Source organism: Chlamydotis macqueenii, chromosome 4, assembly GCF_036417535.1.
Source record: "Chlamydotis macqueenii isolate bChlMac1 chromosome 4, bChlMac1.mat, whole genome shotgun sequence".
NCBI lineage: Eukaryota > Metazoa > Chordata > Aves > Otidiformes > Otididae > Chlamydotis > Chlamydotis macqueenii.
This window is the reverse complement of record NC_141559.1, coordinates 78,723,057-78,748,606: the sequence shown is the minus strand read 5'-3', so window position 1 is coordinate 78,748,606 and position 25,550 is coordinate 78,723,057. Positions and strand designations below refer to the sequence as shown.

The following is a 25,550-nucleotide window of genomic DNA, read 5'->3' as shown; positions in this document are numbered from 1 at the left end:
ACAAAACATAGGGCCATGAAGGTTACATTTATGACTTGGCCCAGTCTTCTCTAACCAATGAAAAATGAAATAGAAACTACCAGCTCGTGGAGTATGGGCAGTGGTGGAGGGAGAAGACAGACCGTAATGGGTATAAACTTGTGTCGTATGGATCTTAACGTGGGCAGGAGCGGGGACTGGGTTTGGTCACTTGACAGATCTCGTGAACTCCTGTTTCTGGGTGAGCCGTACAGCCTGATGGTAAAAAAAAAATCATCCTGAGGTGTGAGAAACTCAAACTTACTGTTGCAGACCTGGTGTGCCCTTTGGTGTGTTGCACCCCAGCTAAGATGGAAGCCATTTCCACAGCTTCTCTGATGTGCCGCTCTGGCACAGGCCGGCCCTTGTCTCTTCAGAGGGGGAAGGCCAGATAACACTGCCTCCATAAACAGCTCCATAAAATCCATCAGATGTCCAAGTGCGGCCTTTCTCACGGTCCTGGTGCTGAGGACCGTCTGGGCGCGTGTGCTGGTTAACAGAAGCAGGAACAGGTACAACTCTGTAAACAAGCATCGCGCCGAGATCAGAAGTAATGGCATTCACAAGAAGGAAAGTTTTTCTAGACAAAACAGCCACCTGTCTGTTGGTATTTCCTGCTTCAGCTTCCTCATTGCCCTTGAACGTGTCTCAGAAGGTGATTTAACTGATGTAAATCAAGGACTCAACTTTGCAGTCAATTTTCTTCTTCCTTGGCTGGTTAGACAGCACTGCATGCTCTGAAGAATACTTTGCTCTTTCACCAGTGCTTTAGGCAGTGGAATTGCTTAACTTAACAGCTTTTTCCACACCCCCCCCCCCCCCCCCCCCCAAAAGATTGTACTAGTGCCTGGCTCTTTGTTCTCTTCTTAAGGAAGTGGTGATGTTGTGGGCCTTGCAGAAAGTTAGAAGAAAAATGTCTCCTTAGATCCGAGCTGGCCTCTTCGTCCCAGCGTACTCCAGTTTTGATCAGGGTTTGCCTGTTTGTAACAGGACACCGTCACCCTTGTACTACCCTGTGCTTTGGGATTTCTGCAGGTAGCTGAAGGGAAAACAGATGAATCCACATCCTGAAATCCAAGCTGAAGAGGGGAAATGACCTCTTATATTAGAATAAAGTCATAAACTAGTGCATCTGTGCAGATACCTCCCTGCCTGCATGTGAAAAAAGAGCGGAGAATAAAGCAGTTCCAGACCACCCTGAACTAGGGACATCTCAAGACCTTGCCCTGTGTGTATACGTGTGTGTATATATATCTATTTATGTATATAAAACCTGAAAAAACTGTGAACATTTATAGCAGAAATACTCATATTACCGTATGCCTATGGAATTATTTTTTTTTTAATGTGGAACATACAATGACTGCTTTTTCTTTCCCAGATTTGTTTGTACAGACTCTTGTCTCTGCCCTTTGGAGTGAAGCTGCCATATGTGGCTTCTAATATGTTGCCTAGATTATTTTTAAAGGGGCTTAAAAGACATAGTTCTCACTGAGAAGTAGCTTTTCTTAAGAACATGCCTGATGTTGGCTTTGATCCTGTTTGTGACAGTGATCCTATTGTGGAGATAATCACAGAGGAAAAAAATTGGTACCCTTATCATTGAAGATCATATAGGTTAGTCTTAGTTAATTAGTGACTGGAATTAAGCTCTTGCAGTTTATTGCAAGAGTAAGGCTAAAAAACCACAAGCTGAAGTGTTAGAAAAATATGAAGATGTAACACTTCCTATTCTAAGGAAAATATTTCACCTGTGCTTAGTTATTTCCTTGGAGTTGCTGGAAAGTCCAGCCCATCTGAAAGTGATAATACCGACTGTTTTGGCACCAGGCTTGTCTCAGATGTGTCTGCATGTGAGCAGGCTTGATTTTTGCTGCCTATGATAAAGAGCATTAGGCATGGGAAATGAATGTCACACTTATTGTTAAACAGCTCATGGAAGCTTTAGTACTTCAGCTTGTTTTGATCTCTGTTTACACAATTTTTTTCTTTTTCCTTTTTTTTTTTTTTCCCTCCACTGCTATAAATCAGCAGCTTTCTCCCTGCACCGATCAACCTGCCGTGGAACCTGGCGTGTGGTGCCCTCCTTTCCAGTAAAGAGTCTAGACAGCAAATTCCCCGGTAGCGTATGCCATTCAGATCGTTATGCTTTTTTTTTTTTTTTTTGCCTTTTTTTTTTTTTTTTTGTGAAGGCTTTTTAGAAACTGCATTACCTCACCAGTCGGCCTGGAGATTGAGCAGCCAGTGCCGCTGATAGGGCTGCGGCACCCTGCGCCGAGCCAATGGAGAACTCCAGCTTCCAACTCTTAATGAGCAAAAAGAGCAGCGTCTCATTTAGGGCTCCGTAGTTAATGTGGGGGGTTTATTTAAGTGTGACTTCTGAAAGACAAGCCACTTAACAATTATGTGCCATATTGCTGACCAGTGAAGCTGAACAAATAGCTGTTTACGTTGACAGATCAGAGGGATGTGTAAGTGCATCGCGGTAACCTACATTTTCTGTGCCAAGAGATTTGCAGCTGACTGCCTGGGTGACTCACTCCTTGGATTAGGAGATGAGGTAATGCTTTTGAGATACAGGGTGATGTCATTCCTTTACCTGAGCCGCATGCCGATGCTAGTCGCTCCTACTTTCAAGGAAAGTCCCCTTGCTGCTTCTGATGTACTGGAGAACGAGCCGCACCACTCGGTTAGCAGCTGTCATTATTTCTGTCCTTCTAAAGCCTCTGGCTAAACTGCTCTTTTAAAAGATGTCACCACAAGGGCCGGCAAATGCCTTTTGTTACCTGTGTGCACATCTGCATACCTGCCCCCTTCTTCAAATAAAGCTGTTTTAGTAAAAGTGGACCTTTGTGGTAATCAGGTGCAGTCCCTTGTCAGCACCTGTAATCCCATTTATAAATAGATTCATCTTAAAGTGTTTTTTTTTTTTTTCCCCCTCTGTTTGGTTTCTGTTGTGAAATACCACATTTCTGATGGTTAGTAACTGAAATGTCTAGCTTGCACTTACTCGTGGTCAGTTTAACCCCATCTGCTCGTCCTCTGGCATTGTCCTTCAGTGCAATAGCTCTTTCCGCTGCCTGCGCTCCCTTTCCTGGTGTGCCCACCGACAGCAGTTGTGTCTTTTCTCAGCCTTTCTTTCCCAATGTCACGCAGGGCGTGCTGCTCCCGTAAGTACCCTCGCGGCTGGGAGCACGGCAGTGCTGACCGAAACGGTCTGACCTGTCCTCTGCAGCTTGTGGGGACAGAGGTTTTAACAGATGAGTGGACAGTGCCCCACTGTGGGGGAATTTTTGAAGGCACACAAGCCATGACCTGATTTGACCCATATCTTGGGAGCAGACAAGTGCGTGTTGCTGAGCCATCTTCATTTGTGTTGGGAATTTGGAATTTTTGTTTCCCAGAAATGGCCAACGTTTTGCTTGTTTGCTAGTGGGAAATTTCCTACTTGGGTCCCGGAGCGAGAGCTTCAGGACAAGGGAAACGGTTAAGTGTCCCCAGAGCTCGTGGAGTCACCCACCAAGAGTCCCGCTTGCTCAGCAGCGATTCCTGGGCGGTTTGTACCGCTGCCGCCTCTGTTCCCAAACTGGTGGGATGGTCTGCAGGCCTTGGAGCACGCCGCCTTACAAAGCCATTGCGGTTGTGGCTTCCAGCGAGAGTCTTTGGTGCTCTAGTTGCTGGCTGGGGTTAAACCACACCAGAAAGTCTGAACTTGTGACTGGCTGTCCATTTGCCGCTGGCACAGGCCTGGTTTGGCTATGCTGTACCAGTTTAGCTGACTGGTGACCAGTGGAATTTCTTCAGGATCCTACTTGAAGTCAGTCGATGGCTGGGTTTGCCAGGCCTGGGCTCTGTGTGCTCAAACAGTGGTAGAGGAGCTGATTTGACTTTTGTATATTTGGAAAGCTACTTTAAAAATAAACAAAGAAACCTTTGTTGTTCATTCTTATTTATACATGGAATATCTCGCGTTGCTGGAGATAAGCACGGGCCTCCACACTACTTGCAGGTAGCTGGACCACAGGAATCGTACAGATTTATTAATGCAAAGTAACAGCTGCACAGGCTGGAAGTTGTCATCAAAATTATTATGCATTTCTGAAATAATGTATTACAGAAACATTTTATGATACTGCTCTTCTCTGTTGAATGTTTTAACAAGATACTCCAGTGTGGTTACAGCTGCAACTTTGGCACTGGCATCTTTTGTTTTTTAAAAAGGTATTTTCCAAAATCTGCATGCCTTTGTTTCTCAAGATCACAAGGCTGCTCTTGAATATGAATGTTTCTGTAAACCTTATTCGTTTGCCTTGTTTTTCCACTAATCAGGTGACTTCTACAAATGACCTCTCCCCACACAAATTTTTGCTTTTTATTGGTTTATTTCTGTAAGCGTATGCATAGAGCTGTGTGTGTGTGTATTTTTCCTCCCCAATGGCAGGCCATAATGCAGCATTCCTTGTGCATCACGGATCTCACGTAGTGTCTCTTCCAGGATGTTTGGCCTTTTTTACCATAAGGTAAATATCTGGGAGGGAAAGACCATACTTCATTTTGCTGTGTAAGGAACTTAGCAGCTACTCTCAGGGGATTATTTTTATCGTCTCTTCAATTACACATTGTGCTCCTGAGAGAAGTTTTTATTTTAATTGTCAGTCATCATGAGGCATTTCAAAGCCAGAAAACCTCAGTGCTGAGTCCTTTAGGGATCTTAAATACAGTCAGTAGCATTGTCAGGTAACTCACCCAAATTTACTCTTTGAATGAGGTGTGTCAAACAGCGTAAGGAAGAGGTATTAGTCATGATATGCACACATTTACACGATCTGTCTTTGCCTCCCTGTTTAGGTGAATCCCAACTTTGCTTAATGCTATTTGTTCGTCTGTGATCCAGTTAAGAAGAATAAAAAGTCTCATGTTAGAGAGAATTTTAATCATGCAGAAGATGTGGTTTCACATGCTCACAGTGGTGCAGAAATAATAACCAGAAACCTCTTGAATCTTTTTATGGCTTCGTAATACACATCTGTGCCTTGAAGTCTGAGCAGGAATATTTTATTTAACGTGACTAATATATATGTACCAGAAGTAGTCTTTAAATCCTGATGTGTAAGGTATCTGAATTTAATATAATTAGGTTGTAGGATACTGCCCAAATGGACAGAGGTTCTGAAAAAGCATTAAAATCTTCCATGTTAATCCATATCCTCAAAAGCTGAGGATTACAGTTTTTTCACTCTTCTTGATGGACGCAGCCACTGTGGCTCCACAGTATTAGTTATGGTCTATCATGCTGATAATGAGTTTCTTAATAAGTCCCTTAGTACCCATTGACAATGACTCATACTTCCGAGCTAGGATCTCCTTGAAAATCGCAGTGTAATGGATGAAATGCTGTATCCCGGTGAAGTTTGTTTGGTTGTTTTTTTTTCACTTGTATGCTTAAGAAAAGGTGGGCAAGTTTTAAACGAACAATATGCTTAAACATAAGGTGAAGCGTGAGCTGTGATCTCAGTAATTGCGCTCTCTGCTTTACAGGAGGATGGATCATTTTGGAGTAGTTGTTAATTCTAAAAGTTCACATACAGCCTCAACTTTTCTTTTGAAACCAAATTCAATCTTCTGTTCTAGAGAGGATGATTGATTCTGTGTTTAGCAGTAAACTAGCTCTGGGGAAAAAAAAAACAACAACGAAGTAGAACTTTTCCTGCAACAGCACTGTCTCGAAACTCTCACAAACAGTCTGCAAGCCTTCCACTTCAACCAGTGACTGTCTCTTCAAGAGTGCTTCTCACCATATCGTATTTTCTACAGTTTGGATGAAAACCAATCTCTATTTACTGGCTGAGCTTTAAAATGTTTTGCCTAAAGTAGAAGTGAACACACTGAACTGTTTTTTAACTAAGAATAGTGAAATACAGATTTGATTTGAATGCCTGAACGTTTTCTATCTTCAGTATAACTTTGAAAAATGAGACTCTGGGATGCAAAACCATGAAACAGGATCCTGGAATATAATGCACTGTACTTACACAGCATTTCTGTTTGCATTTGTGATCTGTGTGTTTTGATAGAATCGTGGTTAAATGGTAGCTAACCTTCAACTCAATTCTTTTAGGTATTTGGAAATAAGATGATAATCCCTTCCTTGGATGGGGACCTTTTCCAGTGGGATCGTGATCGAGAGAGCATGGAAGCAGTTCCTTTCACAGTTGAATCTCTTCTGGAATCATCCTACAAATTTGGCGAGGATGTTGTCTTAGTTGGGGGCAAGTCTTTGACGACCTATGGGCTGAGCTCATACTCAGGGAAGGTAAGAGCCTGAAAAGTTCTGGAGATTTAAACTGTAATACTGCTCAAGACTATAATTGAACGGCACAGAAGAGCAGAATCTGAGCTTCTTGGGCAGCAAACACAGCGGGCTGGTGCAGTTAGATGGTGTGGCAATCTCCTCCTGCCTCTGAGCTCCTCCTGTATCCCCTGTACTGGCTTTAACACTTCTCTCACCCTTTGCTAAGCTGGTTCAACTTGCTAACCCAACAGGAAAGTGTTCACTTTTTATTGGATTAGTTTTGTGCTGGGTTAGCTGTAGCTAGCTCGGCAAGGGTTTGGGGAGTGCCAGAGCCAGCACAAGGGCAGGGATAGGGGTTTTGTGACCAGAGGTGAGTGCAGGGAAAAAAAAAAGAGGGATGACCCCTTTCCACTGAGCTGGGAGAGGAGTTCAGCTTTATCATATAGCTCTGCTTGAAGTAGACTTTGCTGTTCAGCTTACTGAATATCAAAGACAGCTTTGTGTGGCACACTTCTTTCACAACTCGTTTCAGATTTTTCACAACTAGTGAGGGACAGCTATTGAAAACAAGAAAAACATTAAACATACGCAGAAGTTTAAGACTTGTAGTTGTCAGTGAACCAGTCTCCAAGAATAAGTTCTCCTTGCATTTTGAAGTCATATGCAAAAGTTAAGATGAAAACTACTTGCTTTTGACTAGTTGAGAAGGTCTTTCTCTTCTGGAATCCATTGGTTAAAAGTTGTATATTTTGAAAAAACACAGAAGAAAAAAAGGCTAGAAAAAGCAAAGGAATTAATTGCTTTTTCACAGTCCTAGACTTGACATTCCCCTCCCCCTCCTTAATGTCAGATGTCATTAAAATGCTTGTAGATACTTTGTGTAGTGCAGAACAGACATTTGCTAAATCAGAAATGTCAGTGCATTTTAAAACAAGCTAAAAAATAGATTCCGTTTTGAAATGTTAAACTTCCAGTGTTTATTTTTCCACAAAATCTTTTTTTTTCACTTTGACCAGACATTTTAATGTAGAACACTTTTATGACATGGTGTGGCGTCATCACTAGTGATGAGGAGCACAGACCCAAAACAAGAGTTCATTAAATCATTTTGATTTCCCCGTTGATAGCAGAGGGCACTGTGCACCACCAGTCTGCTCTTCCCCCACTGTTCAGGAAGTGGAAATTTCAGTTTCTGCTTTGATTCCTGGCTTGTGCTCACACTAGCAAAGGTGCCTCATACAGGAAGCAGTGCCTGACTCTTCCTCATTAAGAGTTTGGGCAGTCTGTTGTCTTTGGCAGTACGACGTCGATTCAGACTTCCTAAAAGTGTGTTCAGCTCCCTTTTCAAAATACAGAGTGCTCATATAATCCAAATTCTGTTTGAGAGTGGGACTGCTGCAAAGTGTGTGACTCTGAGAGTTAAATAAGATCTTTCCCTTGTAACAACTGGCAAGGCGAAGGGGGAAGGCTCTGGTGCTATTTTATGTAAATCAGTAGTACTTCATTTGAAGCTAATAGAGTTATGCTGAGACAAATATGGCGTGGAAGCAGAATTATGCTGTGGGTCTTGTAGGAATCGTGGAACGGTTTGGGTTGGAAGGGACCTTCAAAGGTCATCTAGTCCAACCCCCCTGCAAGGAGCAGGGACATCTCTGGCTAGATCAGGGTGCTCAGAGCCTCATCCAGAGCCTCGGATGAGGCTCTGAGCCTCATCCAGAATGTTCTTTTGATGTCCGTAGAAAGAGTGGGAAAAGAGAGAGATAAGATTTCTTTCTGTTAGAAGAAGAAATATGTGCAAAATATAGTCAAAAGGTAGTCAAAATATGCTAAACTGTAGAATTAGTAGCATCTTTCAAAAATCCTAGTTCTGAAAAGCCCTTATCTCCTAAACCAGGCTTTTCAACATCCCTCAAGTCAAGCATCTGAAATCACAGAGCTCCAAATTGCCCACTAGCCAAAAATGTGTTGTAAGGATTGTTAGCTTTGCATATTGCTTCTGATTAGATTTGTTTGTCTTGAAGCTCTTCAGAGCTTCGAACCATGTGTGACTCTCTTGCATTGTCCCTCAGGTGAAGTACATCTGCTCAGCTATGGGCTGCCGCCGGTGGGACGACGACGAAACAGAACAGGAAGAGACACTCCTGTTACACCGAACGCAGAAAACAGTCCGTGCTGTTGGACCACGCAGTGGCAATGAAAAGTAAGTGTAAGAATGGTTCAGAAACAATTTGATAGGTTCTTAATACGTAATGTTTTAAGGATTTGACCTTCTTTTTACTCTCATTAGACTAGTAATTGCACGAGGAAGTTTAGATTGTTAACCAAAGGAATGCACCAGACTGTTGGCTGGGGTCTTTGACCTTCAGTGCTTTTGAAAAATGTGTTGAACTTCAATTTTATAGATGATTAGACAGAAAAGGTATCTGTACGTATTTATTCCCTCTAAATCAAATGAAAATTACTTTTCTTGTCCTTGCATACCTCAAAAGAGTTTGTCACTGCTCTACTGCAGAAGACAAACATCACTAATGTGTGTTCCAACTGTTGATTTTTGTACTAAAGACAGTTTAAGTCTTGTTAGGACCTACTGATTCACTTTTAAATTCTTCACCTAGTCATGGTAACTATCACTGTTTTTTTTTTTATACTTGGTGTCTTTAGCTTTCATTTTAAGTTGGTATTTCAAAATGTCTTCAGTCTTTTTTTTTTTAAAGTCCCTTTCTTAAATCTACATTGTGTCTTTCATAACGTGGGTGATGTGTTTTTTACAAGCTCTAGAAACTAGTTCAGTATGTGACAGTGGAGTTTTAATATATCAAGATTTCTGTAAAAATATAGACATGTATTCTACTAAAAAACCTCCAAAACCTGCTTTGTAAAATACAAATTTAAAAGACTGGTTGCCATATGTAGATGCAATAACTGCCCAGCAGTTTAGTGGAGAGCTAGTCATTCTCTGTTCCCCTGCTCCCTCTTCTGTTTGCAGCAGGATTTGACAGGTTGCGCATCTTTAGTGTATCCCAGATAACCTGATTAGAACTCCAGTAGATTAGCAGATCAGTTTTGGATTCCTTAGTTCGTGGAGACTGATATTGCCAGGGTGAGGTATGTCATAAAAACATGCTTTTTCCTTCATACGTCTCTCTCAGAAACATAGCATGACATGTTGTGCACCAGAATCCTCCTGTCTTTGTAGTCAAAACCAGAGGTACTTTCCTGGTGACATGGTGTGGCTGCTATGGAGTTTACAGGATAGATCTGAATTTTTAATCCAGAGAAATAAAAACTTATAATAAATCATCTGAATATATAAAATATGCCAGACTTTTACCATAAGGGTGTAAATTTTCTAGGGAGACAGTTTGGGCTCCTGGTGGTTGACAGACTGGTCCTAATAAACTTTGGGTACCCAAACTTACTGTTCAATAAATATTTTCTCCCTTCTTGCTATTCAAGACACAGACTTAACCATCCTTTTCCGTCTGTATCTTCTCTACAGCATTGGGCTATATAATGAAAAAAAGAAAATAATTATTCTTTCTCTTTCTGAAAAGAATCTTCAATTTCTGCCATAATGTGTTGTTTTACAAAAATTAAACAGCTTTTGGCGATGTAAGACAACTCCGTGTTCCTTCTACAGTTGTCTTTTTGCTGTTAACCTATGGGACATGAGTAGTCCTGGTTTCATGAAATACCTGTCAAAGAGACCCTGTGTTAGGTTGTGCGGGAGGTTAGAACACAAAAAAGCACTGTCCCTCCCTCAGCTTGAAAAACCTTACTTTTCAAATTAAATCCACTTTATTAATGAAGAGAAATGTGTCTTATGTAGAATGCTGCTTCCTAAATGCTTTGTACTTGTTGCTTTTATCAGCTACATAACTTTTTCCTATTAGACAGACCCAGCTGTACTACTTGGTGATTTTAATTGCCCTCTCCACGTACTAAACCTTTAATACCATTGGCCCTACTTGACCAACTGCTTCCTCAACTCACCCGTCATGTTGGATAAGATTTCTCAGCTCCTTTGATTTGTATTGTGAATTAGCACTCCCCCTCCTGGTACAGTTGTGTTCATCTGACAATCTAAGAGTTTACTGTGAAAATACAGGCCAAATATAGGTAATTCAGTGTAAGAATTTTCTGAATGGAGGATTTGGGGCTTCCTTGGAATGTGTAAGGTGTTTCTACAAAGGTTTTATGTTTTTCTTTAAGGTGGAATTTCAGCGTTGGTCACTTTGAGCTGCGGTATGTCCCAGATATTGAAACTAGAGCGGGATATATTGAGAGCAATTTTAAATCAAATATGAACAAAGAAGAAACAAAAATTATTTCAGATGTGGATGAGCAGGAAGCAATAATGAAGGATACAGTGATAAAGGTCTCAGTAGCTGACTGGAAGGTGATGGCTTTTAACAAACGAGGAGGACATCTGGAATGGGAATACCAGGTAGGGGAAAAGGCAGAATATTAAATGTTACAAAAATGCTAGTTTTGCAGCATCACAGATGATGTCCTTCATCTTGGATTTCTGGTGCTGTCTTTGTAAATAAGCAGACATCTGCTTGTAATTTTTGTAGCTGACTTTGAGCTGTTACAAAACCAAGGAATTTAAGCGCAGTGTTTAGCATTATTCTTATATAATATCTAGATCGTACAACATTCATTTTCCAGTTACCTCTGTCTTCCTCAGTTTTGCACTCCAATCGCTTCTGCATGGCTGGTTAAGGATGGCAAAGTAATTCCGATCAGTCTGTTTGATGACACGAGTTACACTGCGAACAATGAAGTATTGGAAGATGAAGAAGATCTTGTGGAAGCTGCCAGAGGGGCCACAGAATCCAGCGTCTATTTAGGTGAGACACCGACTGCAGCATTTTCTGTAGTAAATATTGTCCTTTTCTTTGTTGAGGTTGTAGTAAAGCAGACTTTTCTGTACTGGTAAATTACAGTTAGTAGGAACTGTAACATGTCCAGTCTGATATTCTGCATCATGTAGGCTGTTAAGTTTAACCCATGTTGCTTTATAAAGCTCCAAAATTGAGGCTTCACTGATGTATATATCCCAGAAAGGCACCTTCTCTTGATTTGAAGATTTTCAAAAGGTGGAGATGTGTTCTCATCTCTTCCTAGCCTGTTCTGGTCACTTTTACTGTGATAGTTAAAAGATTTTTCCCCTTTTTTTTCTTTTTTTTTTTTTTTTTCCTTTTTCAAAACCATAGATTTTTTCCTCTTTCATTCTGAAATGTTCACTGCTTTGTAGTTTCAGTACATTGGAGATGATTGAAAGTCTTGAAACTTTTCAAGATAGGTTTGTAACTAACGGGGCAGTCTTATTGCTCAGTGAGCAACAAGCAGTATCCACCTCCAGCCTATTAGTTTGTGACATTCATTTTTCCCTCTACATTGATTACAGTAACTTACCGTTAATATCAGAAATATCAGTTTATAAGATTTTATGTGACTGGGTTTTCATCCAGCTGCCAGACTTTATTTGATGTAGTTTGTGGCAATTTGAAATAGTGGCCACAGGTCCTTCTGCCTCTTAGCTGTCTGTCTGTCTCTGGGAAGTACATGCGCTTTGGTTTTCTAAGACTTAGCCTTAGCCTTTTTCTGTAAGTCTTCACACCTTGTGCTGGTTTTGTTAGTGGTTACACAGATAAAGATTAACACTAGGAAGAAGACAGCTTGTTCCAACCTTCCTGGTAATGGCTGTTGAGTAGTCTGTACCAGCATTCGTAAGGGTAGAGGTTTGCAATTTCTTTCAAACTTTCTTCTTACCAATGCAAAGCCCAAGCTGCTTTATAGCTCTTCAAAATTGCTGGCATTTTTCTACAGCCTCAACTCTCCAGCAGTGAAAATTAGGTGTCCCGATCTCTTGCTTTTCGAGAACAAAGGGGGCATATTACTTGAATTCATCCAGCCTAGTAATGAAAGTCACTAACTTAGACTCTCAGAAGATAAAGAAATATTTTCAAAAATGTTGTTAACCACGTCTTTTAACTGCAGTTTTATGCTGGGGCTGAAGAGAACTAAATCTTAAGACTGATATGCTCTCTGGCTTATTACTTAGGTATGTACAGGGGCCAGTTGTATCTTCAGTCATCAGTCAGAATTTCTGAGAAATTCCCAACCAACCCAAAGGCTCTGGAGTCCAGGAACGATAATGCAATTATTCCTCTTCCCAAAATCAAATGGAAACCTTTAATCCGTAAGTAACAATTCAGAGTTTCGTTTACTGTCTTAGCTCTGAAAAGACAGGACATCTTTCTGATTTCCAATATGTTTCAAACTAGTCTAATGCTTCCAGCTGTAAACCAGTTCAGGAACTATCTCTGTGCTTTATTAATTGTTTATTTTTTTCTAATGAAATGTTTAATGTCTGCTTTCTTTTACTATGGATTTGACAGGGTCTTTTTTAATAATGAAATATTGAGTCTTCTAAATCAAATTTTTCAACAAAAAGAGGAAGTGGGGTTTTTGGTTTTTTTTTTCCTTTTGTTTTGTTTTGTTTGCTTTTTTTTTTTTACAGTGATGTGAATATGAGCAAGTTGACTTGTCCAAAACTAGTACTCTGGCAAGGGGGTGAGGTGTTAAGTAACTGTGACCTTAAAATACCCTTGTTAATGTTTCCTTGCCTTAATTTTGGTTCTCATGGTTCTCAGTTCTCTAAGATTATGCAATTGGAGTTCTCATTAAAATAAAGAAAACCAATTCAGCTCAGAAAATTCTCTTTTCTATGCTTAGATTCTCCTTCCAGGACTCCAGTGCTGGTGGGGTCTGATGAGTTCGATAAGTGTCTCAGCAATGACAAGTATTCTCATGAAGAGTACAGTAACGGAGCACTTTCAGTTCTGCAGTATCCATACGGTAGGTGGAAGTTCCAAATTTTGAAGTGTTTCAAATGGCAAGGTTTACTCATTTATTACTTGTGAAATTCAATAAACAACTATTTCTTTGATCTTAAGTATGTGTATTTTTTTAACATTTAATGAACTGGGAAATTATTGCCCAAACTAGGATTTCCAAATCGCGATGTATGTATAATTGGCGCCACACAAAGCACTTCAGAGTGCCAGGAATTGCTGCTACAAGAGGTACTGTGTGTATTGGCATTGCCAGTGATAGTTGGTCCGAGTGGAAAACGCTTGTGAATTATTTTTTTTCAGAATTTGTTAACACCACTAGAGACTCAGCCTGGTAGTGTAAAGTATTCCATGTGGAAAATATTCTGCTTTAAAGCTATCAGTGGTCAGGCCTTCTGAAGTGGTAAACCTTGGTGGGAGATCTTGTTGCCTCGGAGTCCACAACCTTGATTAACTGAATTTGCTTATGTGCCATTTAAAATCATGCAGCATGCAAACACATGTATCTGTTGCGGAAACCTATTAATGAGAAAATGAAATTAGCTACCTATAAATAAATCTATGCCCTCTTTGTGTCTTTTATACACAGATAATGGTTATTATTTACCCTACTACAAGAGAGAGAGAAGCAAACGTAGCACCCAGATCACGGTTAGATTTTTTGATGATACACATTACAAGAACATTCGCAAAAAAGATCCTGTTCTTCTGCTTCACTGGTGGAAGGAAATTGTTGGCACCATTATATTTTGCATTGTGGCCACAACTTTTATTGTACGCAAACTTTTTCATCCCCACCCTTACAGCAGAGTAAGTATTTTTTCCTGAATCCTGAATACAGAAGGTATTACTCTAGCCTTTTTTTTCGGTTTTGAGTCTGCAATGAGTAGTATTAATAAGGTAATAACTAATGAGATAACAAAATCAAAAGCCTAAATTTATTGTTTAATCTGTCTGTGAGTGCTGTCAGCTGCTGTGTACGATTTGCGTAACTGCTTCAGCAAGCAGGTCAGACTGCTTCAACCATACCTGACACATCATTGAAGATATTTGCACTGAAATTATTTAATGCCGTGTCTGGGGGTACAAACTGGTCTCAAGCACTAAAGGAGTTGAATTTTTTTTGTTTGGTTTTTTTTTGTTCTCATTTTGGTAACCCTTGTTAGCTGCGGAAGGAATCTGAAACACAGTGTCAGACTGATAGTAAATACGAGCCCGCTTGTGGAGATGTTAAAGACAGCAGCTGGAGCGATGTCAAGAACTCTGGATACGTGTCAAGGTGAGCTCAATTCAACAACATGTATGGGGCTTTTAGTCAGTGTGACAGCTAATACTGTCTGGAGGAAAGAGTAGGTGTTCACTTGTTCTTACCTACCGTGGTCGTAGTCCTCCAACTTTGCAAGATAATCAGCAACTCACAGGAAGAACCCTGTCACCCCGTTTCCAGTGGAAGTTTGCAGTTATGATTACTCTAAGCAATCCCAGAGAGTCTACAGGATACCTGTGATCAGGAATGTTGCTCTCTTGTTTCCTGCTGATACATGAAATGGAAGATTGATTCTTGAAAATCTTAATCAGTTTTTACTCCCACTTTTTCTGTGTTTATGGATTAAAGTAAAGAAAGGCAATTGCAGGTGGAAACAGATAATGTTTTATGTACTCTGCAGAATAAGCAGGCTGTATTTGGAACAAACCTGTGTTGTTGTTATGAAGGAGTTGGTTAAGACAGAAGCGTGTATAAGGGCGTGTCATGATACTCTGGAGAAAATGTGACCGTTTCCTGTACATTTATAATTCACTGAAAGTAAAAACTTGTCTATTTAAAATGAGGAAAAATAAGAAAGGATGTTTCAGAAGGGATGCTTAGAAGGACTAATTGCAGAAATAGTTATTTGGGATGGGGTTAAAGGCAAATAATGATTTAGAGAATACTTAGCTGTCACCACGCAGTTTGGGTGTAGAAACTTAGACTACGTACTGATGGTCCATGATCCAGGAAGCATGCAACCTGGTATTCTTAAAAACTTCTTCGGTTTGTCATGTGCATGCATAATGGATCTTGCTGGGTTGTGATAGACACTGAATGAATGCATAATCAGCAACTGGCCATTGCCTAAATAGAAAACCATCTGATTGCCTCAGCGGGTGAGCAGGGAAAGAAGATAAGAAGTGCTACAAGTCATTCAGCATGTGTTGCCTGTACAGAAATATTTCACTCTTAGTCATAAACAGCTTTATTTTTCTATCTATACTAATGCATTTTTCTCCTCTGTCCTCCCTGCATTCTTCTGTCTCTTCCTCACACCCTTCTCCAAGATATCTGACAGATTTTGAACCAATTCAGTGTCTGGGTCGTGGAGGTTTTGGAGTAGTCTTTGAAGCCAGAAATAAAGTGGATGACTGCAACTATGCTATCAAAAGGATCCGTTTACCTAACAGGTAATGAAAGAGTTTGAGATACAGAAGGAGTATCAAATGAATGGTGGGATCTCGTCCCGCACTGAACCATCTGTTCCTGAACTGGTTCTCCAGATATTACATTAGGATGAATGACATACTTTTTACTGGGGGGGTGACTTAGTTTTGGCATTGAGAACTCGGCGTATTTAATCACAGCAGAAGGGTGACCTGCTTGGCTAAAATACTTACACAGCAGGACCCTTGTGAGGATGCTGCAGCTACCTGGGAACTCCCTTGATTTCTTTGATTAATAGAGCCTTTTATAACAGGATCAGTTATTTGTAGTGCTGTTAATTTGCTTCTTTCCTTCTTCTCCTTACCTTTCCTACTCCACTTTCTCTTTCTTTTCTCTCTCCCTCACCAGCTTTTCTGACTCCATTTGTCCATTTGTTTCATTTTCTGGTCCCACAACCCCTACCTTTTCTTTCAGTCATAGGTGGTCAAGCCATGCTGCTGAATTACCCTACACAGAGCTTGCAGCACTTCCTTTTAGTGGGAGATGGGAGACACTGCTTCTGGAAATCTCAAGTTAGAACAGCAACAGGCAGGCCAGTAGAGGGAGGGGGTAAAGCTATGAAATCTAGAATTACTATTTTTTTGAATGTGTTAAATAAGCGTGACTATTTAAGATTAAAGGTTTTGTTCAGAAATTTAAGGTAGCCTAAGTTCTTCTTTTCCAAGCGTATTCAAATCCATTAAATAAAACCTTTTGACTTCATTTGATCCATTTATGGTCTTATGAAGAGAGATTGTTTTCTTCAGTAAGAGAGCAGGCTACCTGCTTTCCTGTCCGTAGAACGGAGATAGTCTTTATGCAGTCTCCTTATGTTATGCCAATTAAAAAAGAAATACTGAGGTATTACTATCTGTCTGCTTTTCTGCCAGTGTCTTCTACATCCCTGTAGAGTATTGCTGTTTAGTGGTCTTTTTTCCATCCTTGTAAACAGTTGAGAGCAAGATGAACCTTTTCTTCTCAGTTTTGCTACCTGTAATTATTTGAAAAAGAATGACTAAATATTTAGCTGTTATGAGCACATACTGCTCCCCCACACTTCAAACCTAAAGGAGTTACTCTGGGGGGTTTAAGACATATCTGTCTTTTGGTCTGAAGAGCAATACTATTGGTCTGGTTTATACCAGGCTGTCTTATATTATCTATGCTCTGTTGTTGCTTTATGTGACCGTGTCTCTGCTTTTCTTCTCCTCACCCCAAATCCTAGGGAGCTGGCTCGTGAGAAGGTGATGCGGGAAGTCAAGGCGTTGGCTAAACTTGAGCATCCAGGTATTGTTCGATATTTCAACGCATGGCTGGAAGCTCCACCTGAGAGATGGCAGGAAAAGATGGATGAACAGTGGTTAAAAGATGAAAGGTAACTTGTGTGGGTTTTTTTAACAATTGAATTTGAGGCTGTACATCAACAGAGCTGGAGCACTGGTAGATGATCCAGGAAGATGGAGAGAGTATGTAGGAAAGATGGTTATTAACTTAGCCGGTCAACTTTTCAATTGAACAAGGTACAAATACATCACACTTGTGCGTAGCGTTCTCAATTTTTGGGTCCTCTGTTGTGTTAAGGTTCTTCTTTCAGTTTAGGAAACATCTTGTAGTTCTTAACTACTGTAATTGTATCTTTGGGTGGCTGGAAGGTTGGAGCATTGCTACTGTGATGTGATTTTGAACTTCGGCATCTCTGTCCTCTTTGTTCCTTTCCACTGCTTTCCTTCTCTTTGTTTTGGTTTATATGGATCTGATTCAGTCCTCCAATGGTTCAATGATTTTATTTCAGCATAAATCTTGTGAGGGATAATCGGAGTGGGGATTTATAAAGCTTGGTAGAAGTAGGTTAAAAATAGAAAATTTAGATAAAGGAGTTAAAGGATGTTAAGAGAGAGAAAAAAGAGGATATATGTTAGCATTTAGTGAATGAAGCCTAATACAAGACTATTTAGTGGTCTCATAATAACATCTTAACATGCCTGACAGTTTTTAGAATATAGCAACCTTTATATTTCAGGCACCAAATTAACATTTCACAGCTGTAATTCTTCCAAGGCACTTTGAATACTCATTGCAATGCATGTGCTAAAGGACTGAATCTTTTCAAGCTGAAGATGAGTCTGATTGCACACTGGGAATCCAGGCAGTGGAGCTTGCTAAATTTTCCTTTGCCAACACTCTTGTCTAAATGAGAAAACATTACCCTCCCTAAGAAAAACAGATGCTAAATCTTGGTTATTAGTGATTCCCACGCTTGGGTAGTTATTTACTGTTGTGTTATGACACAGTTCTCAGAGGTAGCATTTGTTAAAACCTGGGCTTCTGAAAATGCGTTTCTATAGTACTGATCTCCCGATTTTGTTCTTCTAGCACTGACTGGCCACTCAGTTCTCCCAGTCCAATGGATGTCCCATCATTTAAGATCAGAACAGAGCCATTTTCTACAAAGGAGCACATTGAAGTTATTGCCACTTCATCGGAGAGGGTAAGGTCTGTGGGAATACCCTGTGGTCATTCCGATTCATCTGGAAGCCAGTTTTCTCCTCTGGAATTTTCTGCCACAGACAACAGAGACTTACACCAGTCAGAAGATCCACTATTAAACCTTCAGGACAGCATCCTTACAGGCTGTGATGTAGAAGACAGTACCATCAACAATAATGAGCTGGGTCATTCCTTGGAAATTTGTTCTTCAGCTGTTCCTGTTGTACATCTGAGGGAAGGGACCTCCTCTTCTATTGTGTTTGAGGATTCTGGTTGTGGAAATGCTTCCAGTAAGGAGGATAAAGTTGGTGTTTCACGTGATGAGAGTCTTTCTGAGGATAAGGCAAAAAGTACAAAGGAATCTAATAACAAGAAATCTACTTCAGGAAGTCCACTCTCTGTTTCTCCACCAAGACCAACAAGTTTAAGCCTGGACCTTTCTAAAAATATTGCAGAAAAAGTCAAGCCCACCTCTCCAAAGGTGTATCTTTACATCCAGATGCAGCTCTGCCGGAAAGAGAACCTTAAGGACTGGATGAGCAGAAGATGCATGATAGAGGAGAGGGAAAGGACAGAGTGTCTGCAGATATTTCTGCAGATAGCTGAAGCTGTTGACTTTCTGCATAGCAAAGGATTAATGCACAGGGATCTCAAGGTTTGTATTCATAGGTTACTGTAGGAAATGTGTTGAGGTTTTTTTAATTTATTTATTGACATGATCGTTTTATTGAATTCAGTTTACTGAATGCCTGAGCTTTCCAAATTCTAGTTGTAACTGATTATCTCACTGGCTGTGTCTTATAGGCAAACATTTTCTGGTTTAGAAACTGTGAGATTATCTTTGGAACTATCATAACTTGAATTATCTGTGCCCAGAGTGTCATACAAAAGTCTCTGGTGCTGTAAAATACCTGAAACACATGGACTGACTCCAATGGCGTCCCAGAGTAACTGACCCTCCACTGCGTTACAAGCTTGAGCGTCAGCAGTTCCAAATTTGACTGCTCCTAATGCAGCAGTAGCTCAGTGGCAAGTTCTGCTTTAAACTGACAGATCCTGAGTGCGTGGACACGGGTACAATTTATCTGTATGTGGGAGTAATACGGCACTGGAGACAAATCCTGCTCAGATGGTTGACTCTTATCAGTGACCTCAGCGTGGGTGTTACAAAAGCTGAGTTAAGCTCTCTGCAATAATCTGGAGGTGCGGTGCTCCAGGAAATAAACATTAATCATTCATTATTGCAATTAAAGTCTTTCTTACAGCAAGACTTCTTGTACCTGGCACGGATCAGTAGTGCTTGTTTTATGGCATTTTTAATTCATGCTCTTTGTACAGGGTTGTTCATTGCTGAGCTGTGTGGCAAAGAAAGCTATTTTGGATCCTGTTATGCTGTTTCAAGTGAAGCAGATAATTTGAAGTGTTAAGTTTACGGTTGGACTGAATGATCTGAAAGGTCTTTTCCAACCTAAATGATTCTGTGATTCTATAATTCTCATTCTGATCTTTTCCTCCTTCCTGTAGCTATACTGCCCAAGAGCAGCAGTGCTACCCCATGTTAAAGAAAGGAAAAAATAAAGCATTGTTGCTCTAGGATTGAAATGTAAACTGGCCTGGAGTTGAATTCTGAGTCAGTGCCAACTATCACAATGCAGCTTTCTGAAGGATTCATAATCTTTTTAACATCTCGTAACATCCAGATGGTTAAGACTGGGAAAAGTGGTTTTTACCTCTGGTGTTTAATGTAACTGTAGTCAGGAGTGACTTTTTGTACCTTTTCTTTGATTTTGCTTCTGCTCTTATGTTAGTGTCGGATCTTGCTGGAACTTTTAGTACTGGAAATGTCAACATGTGTTTACCCAATACCAGAATTTAATTAAAGAGCCCAACTGAAGCTAGTCTTATTATTCTAAGCTATGAGAAAAGCTGTTTGCTTTTGCCAAACAGTGAAGAGCCAGTTCCTGTTTCTCTTTGCTTATTTGAGGAGGCATTCAAGGCCAGGTTGGTTGAGGCTCTGAGCAACCTGATGTGGCTGGAGATGTCCCTGCTCCTTGCAGGGGGTTGGACTGGATGGCCTTTAAAGGTCCCTTCCAACCCAAACCATTCTGTGACTCTATGATTAATACCCACCTTGATGGAGTAAATACTGAAATGATTATTACAGCTGTTGTAGCTTCACAAATGGTAATCTTTTGGTATCAGTAGAAAGAAAAGATAAATATGCCATCTCAGATGTGGCAGTAAAAGGGGATTCAGATTCAGAAACGCTGAAAGGATATGTCCAAGTTAGAAAAACTCATGAACCCATCCAAGTATTTTCTTTCTCCATCAGCATTAAGCAATTGCCTTGAACCAGTTATCTGAAAAATATTTAGTGCTTGCAAAACTGACCAGAAAAGTAATTAAATTCCTGTACTAATATGTTGCTAGACATGTTAATTAATTACCTTTTTTCACAATACTGTCAGTTGGAACTCTGCAGTCTTTACTGAGATCTCTGTTCAGTAAAGCTTGCGTAGCTGTTCACTTCAAGCTGTATTAGTCTTAATCAGCAGTTGTGTAGCATTTTTTGTAACATTTTAAAGTTCAATATTGGCAGCAATTTGAACAAGATACTTTATTTTGTTTGCTTGGTATAAACAACTTGGAAAGGCTCTCCCTGAACAAACGACTTCCGACCTCCAAAAAACCTTCCCGTGTATGTATAGATGCTGTTCTTGGATCCTGGGAGTGTATTTGTCTGCTATGTGTTAATTTGGTCAAAACAACGGCCAGTATGTATTTTTCCATAGTTTTCAGAAGCTCCTAGGAACATATCTCAACTAATCTTGTAATTTATCCAAGAGATTGGTCATGCAACCCTAAGTTCGTGGCAGTGCCAATAAGCAAATAACCTGTACAGCTGTTTTGTCTTTGCCAGAAGCAGAGCTAGCTGACAGCAGAGGCCACTTCTTGCTCCCATTGTCACCAACAAAAACTCATGGACCTCTGTGAAAATAAATTTGTATACACGTGTATTAAAAGCTTCAAGAAGATCTTTTAAATATTTAAATTAACAGTGCACATTAGTTAATTAGCCTCCTACTAATCAGAGTTACCATAATGACAAGATGGCAGAAACTTACGTGGTCAAGTGAATAGGTCACAAGCCAAATTCTTTTGAAGAAAATGAAGTACAGAAGCAGAAGTCTGTCTGTCAAATGAATTTACTGATATTCCCAGGGTAAGGCATTGGTCATGCTCGACAGCTCAAAAGAAATTGAGTTTCATAGAAGTGCAAGAACAATCTTTTGCAGTATTAATGGAATTAAACAGCAGTCTTCCAGATATGTGAGCAGCTTACTCATATCTGTGAAAAAATACAGAATTCTTACTCAGAAGAATCTGGAGAGAAATTTCTTCGTGCAAGTGGCAAGATAACTAGAGGTTAGGTGGTTGTGTTCTTCTGATTTAAATCAAAATTGTGTGCATCTGCCTTTGACTTCCTCTTTCCAAATATGATCTTGATGGCATATTTTTGCTGGTAGTTTGCAACAGCAAAGAGTCCATTCTCCTTAATTTGTAGAAACTATATGCCAGTCTATTCAGAGACAAGTCTGTTTTCAGCCAGAGAAGTACAAGAAATAAAACTTTCCATGAAGAACAGTTTTGCTCCGTGAAGCAAGACTGATCTTGTTGACTTCTTGTGTATTTGTTGGAGGAGAAGGGGAACAGAGATCAAGGCAATGGGATACAAATCCCTAGTGGAGACGTTTGTGCCTTGAGCATTGAAATTCTGAAACAAAGGTTTTTGACCACCTGAGTGTGCAGTCAGAGCGTGGATGCCATGTAAGTGCTTCAGAGAGAGCCTGGAGATGCTACTGGTTTACAGGGTAGTGGCTTTTGTGCACTGAATGAGCTGTGACTTCAAAGAGCATGACATTCATTACAGGAAAATACAGCAGGAGATAAAACTTGGCTCAGAAGGCAATTTTAGAGGCAGGATGTGGGCACTGTGGAACTAACAAGTCATATCTAACTATTTCTGCAGTGCTTATCTCAGAGATGTCTGTTGCTTAAGAAAAAAAAAACCACTGAAAAAAGACTTCTCATCTTGTTTCTCTCTTGCACAGAGTGGATTTGTCTTTAACTGAGGAAGTTGGATGGACTTTGAAATAGGTCAGCTTTGTAGTCCTTTAATCTTGTGGGAAAATACTGCCCTCTGTCTGCCTGCCTCCTCCTGTTCCAGGGTTTATGTCTAAAAGCACAGACCGTGTTCTCCCAGCCTTGAAGGTCCAGGAGCTCTGAGAGGAGATTGCCCAGCGGTACTTACCTCTTCACCACACATTAGCCCTTTCCCTGTATATAATCCTGCTGCTTCTTCCCCCATGCAGAGTCAGTCTTTTCTTCCCCCAAAACTGTATTTGTAACTGAGGTGGAGCAGTCATGTTTCAAAGAAATAACCATTTGTTCGGTGTGTGCTGTTCTATCAGCCAGAATGCACATCTCTTGAAAAACCATCTGAGATATGTACCATCAGCAACGGAGCATCTCAGTTCCAGTTAAGCCAAGGATGGTGATATGTGGCAAACAAGCTAAAGGAGAGTTAGGCCAGATCATCACTGTTGCTGCTCTTGTGAATGGCCAAGTTTGTAAGCTTCTATGAAAAATGAGCTTCCAATTCTGTTACACAGTTTTTCCCACAGTTAAACTGCACAGTACCAGGTGAAAACCAGACCTTGCCCACAGACTTCCAGTGTATCTATAATTTAACATTAAGATGTTGTGCTATTTGCTGGTTAGTAATATGGCAAATGAGTTTAGCACCAGGAGATTAGAATGAAAAAGAGTAGGAGTCAGAACTCAAGCATCTGGTGTGAATTTGCCATGTGATGGAGCATTGGTTAACTTATCTGTGCTCTTCCCCACAGCTCTCGACTTTTGTGGATGTTACACAGCAGAGCAGTGTAGTGCTACTAAACCTCTACTGGAAGACAAGAAATGAGCAGCGTGAGTTTCAGGAAGGAGACAATTTAATGCAGGAGTAATTCCTTTTTCCTGAACAGCGAAGATTCTTGGCTGGTTGTGCTAACCTAATGTTTAATGAGCATTTTTAGCCTTGACAGAGTGGCTTCTCTGAATGAGAACAAAATGTTATATCTACTGAAACACAGACACTTGTTTATTACTTACGTTTTTTTTTTCTTTTCACCTGTTTGTTTTCTTAGCCTTCCAATATATTTTTCACAATGGATGACATAGTAAAGGTTGGGGATTTTGGACTGGTAACTGCTATGGACCAAGATGAGGAGGAGGAATCGGTACTTACCCCGATGCCAGCTTATGCCAGGCACACAGGACAAGTAGGGACCAAACTCTACATGAGCCCAGAACAGGTTTGTGCTCTCTGCTCCAAAGCTGTATCTAGCAGTGCCTGGAAGACACTTGAATTCCTGGGAGCTCAAAGATCAGGCACTCTTTCCAGTAAAATTGCAGTCAAGTTACTTAAATTATTTCTCATCAAAGCAGAGTTTTAGGCTAAATTGAATTCCAAAATCAGTATTTTAATAAATATATATTTATTGTAGCAAAAAAGTGGCGAAATATTTGTATTTAGATGCATTCATTTATCTTGCTTTTAACGTAGCAGATAACTGTACAATATTCAAGTTAATTGAGCAAGGGCACGCTGTTGTGCGTGAGGTTTAAGTAATTTGAAACATGTTACATTACAATTGAGCCTGCAAAGAGGAGCTGACTGATGATCAAGACCTTGCTCGCTCACGTTCATTTGACGAAGTTTGCCGGTGTGCCTGTCCTGTAGTTTTCAGCTCTGCACAGGGTAATCACATCCATGTGTTGACTTGGAAGGGATTCATGTTGTACATAATTACATACAGTGAGTAGCTTGATTGACTTAACCCTAATTTTGAATTTTCAGATCTGTGGGAACACCTATTCGCACAAAGTGGATATCTTTTCTTTGGGACTGATTCTCTTTGAGCTGCTTTACCCTTTCAGCACACAGATGGAGCGGGTCAGGGTACGTATGGTGTTGGATTTTCCTCAGTTTGATCATTTGTTTAAAATAGCTGTTCACTTGGTGAAACACTTGCAAAAGGTTCTTCTCAGTTTTGAAAAAACCTTGCTGTTAGGAGCACAACTTCTTGCACAACCTTGGACAGACCCCCTGAATCACTGAAAATAAATTAGAGTCTTCTTAATGTGTGCAGTTGAATTGAGGCCTTAATTTCTTTACAAAGCTCCTCTGTTGTCGAGCCAAGTAAGAGAAACTATTGAACTAGGATATCCAAGAACTCAAGCAACAAATATAGCTTGTGACTTTAAGCTTGTTTTTCGTTCAAGAATTGGAACCATGCTGTACATTTTTATCATTTCTTCCTCCATTTGCATCTGCAGTGCTTTGTCACCCATGGACCTTAGTGAAAAACTGCTGTTCCTTTTCATATAGTAAGTCTTAGCTGTGAATTTCACTCAGCTTCAAGCATGATCTTCCCAGTAACTGATGCCTTTTGTTGCATCAGCTGTGAATTTGGGAGGTTTGATGGTGTATAATAACTCTTCCTTGCTGGTAAAATGCACGTGAGATTCGTGTTGCTTAGTAACTAGTTCATAGAGAGCAGAGGCTACAGCCAGAAGGGTTTGTCCTCTTGTATTTGGTGTCAGTGACCTATGCAGGAAAGAAAGAGTCATTATAACCTGTATTTATCATTTATGTGTGCTTAGGGTGGTTAAATTCTGGTGTGAAGATGGATTGTTTTTAGCAGAGATGTGAGAAGCAGCTTGAACCACACCATGAACGCAGCCTGACCAAATGCTTCCCCTGCGCTGGTGTTGTGTTCCCTTGTTTAAAATGCTCTGCGTAGTCTAGAGAAGGAATGATGTTTAACTTGAACCCCTTGCACTGGAACCACTTTTAGTTTCCCTAAATAAAATCAGTTTTACTGAGACACGTACCCAGTAAAGATCTATCCTGGATTCTCAAGATCTCTTACAACAGTGACTGCAAGCTTTGCCCTTCTAGTTTCTGCTCTGAGTGTAGAAGCAAAGCAAATACCATAACGTCCCGTGATTTGCACTCTCATTCCACTCTTTTTGATAAAAACAAAAAGAAACCCCCACTCCTTTATTGTCAAGTTCTGGAGTTTAGCTGCTTTAGTAGTTATTTCCAAGTTGTTACTCTGAAGTTTTCACTGGCATCAGCCAAGCATTAGCACTACTTGCTGAAGCAAAACGTGCTCTGCCTGACCAGGTAGCCCAGCAGATTCTAGGAATCTGTGACAAAGGGCTGGAAAAATCCCCACAAGGAGGAGCATGAGACCTGCCTCTGTCTCACGCTGTTAGCAGTTAGTCTGTGACAGCACACTTCAGTTCCAAATTAGATGTTTGATCACTAAATGCAGACTGGATTGGTAGAGGAGGAGAAAAAATTTTT

General features: G+C 40.4%; 1 protein-coding gene across 1 annotated transcript in view; it reads left to right on the top strand.

Moving 5' to 3' along the window:
• The window catches only part of EIF2AK3 (eukaryotic translation initiation factor 2 alpha kinase 3), a 43,741-nt gene that overhangs the window by 14,999 nt on the left and 3,192 nt on the right, over positions 1-25,550 (top strand). Inside the window, exons 3-15 of the mRNA XM_086747447.1 lie at positions 6,137-6,331; positions 8,380-8,510; positions 10,523-10,757; positions 11,001-11,163; positions 12,381-12,518; positions 13,055-13,177; positions 13,763-13,983; positions 14,340-14,452; positions 15,490-15,612; positions 16,854-17,003; positions 18,002-18,770; positions 23,323-23,490; positions 24,036-24,137. Coding sequence (XP_086603573.1) covers positions 6,137-6,331; positions 8,380-8,510; positions 10,523-10,757; positions 11,001-11,163; positions 12,381-12,518; positions 13,055-13,177; positions 13,763-13,983; positions 14,340-14,452; positions 15,490-15,612; positions 16,854-17,003; positions 18,002-18,770; positions 23,323-23,490; positions 24,036-24,137 — 2,631 coding nt within the window. The remainder of the gene's footprint in view (positions 1-6,136; positions 6,332-8,379; positions 8,511-10,522; positions 10,758-11,000; positions 11,164-12,380; positions 12,519-13,054; positions 13,178-13,762; positions 13,984-14,339; positions 14,453-15,489; positions 15,613-16,853; positions 17,004-18,001; positions 18,771-23,322; positions 23,491-24,035; positions 24,138-25,550) is intronic.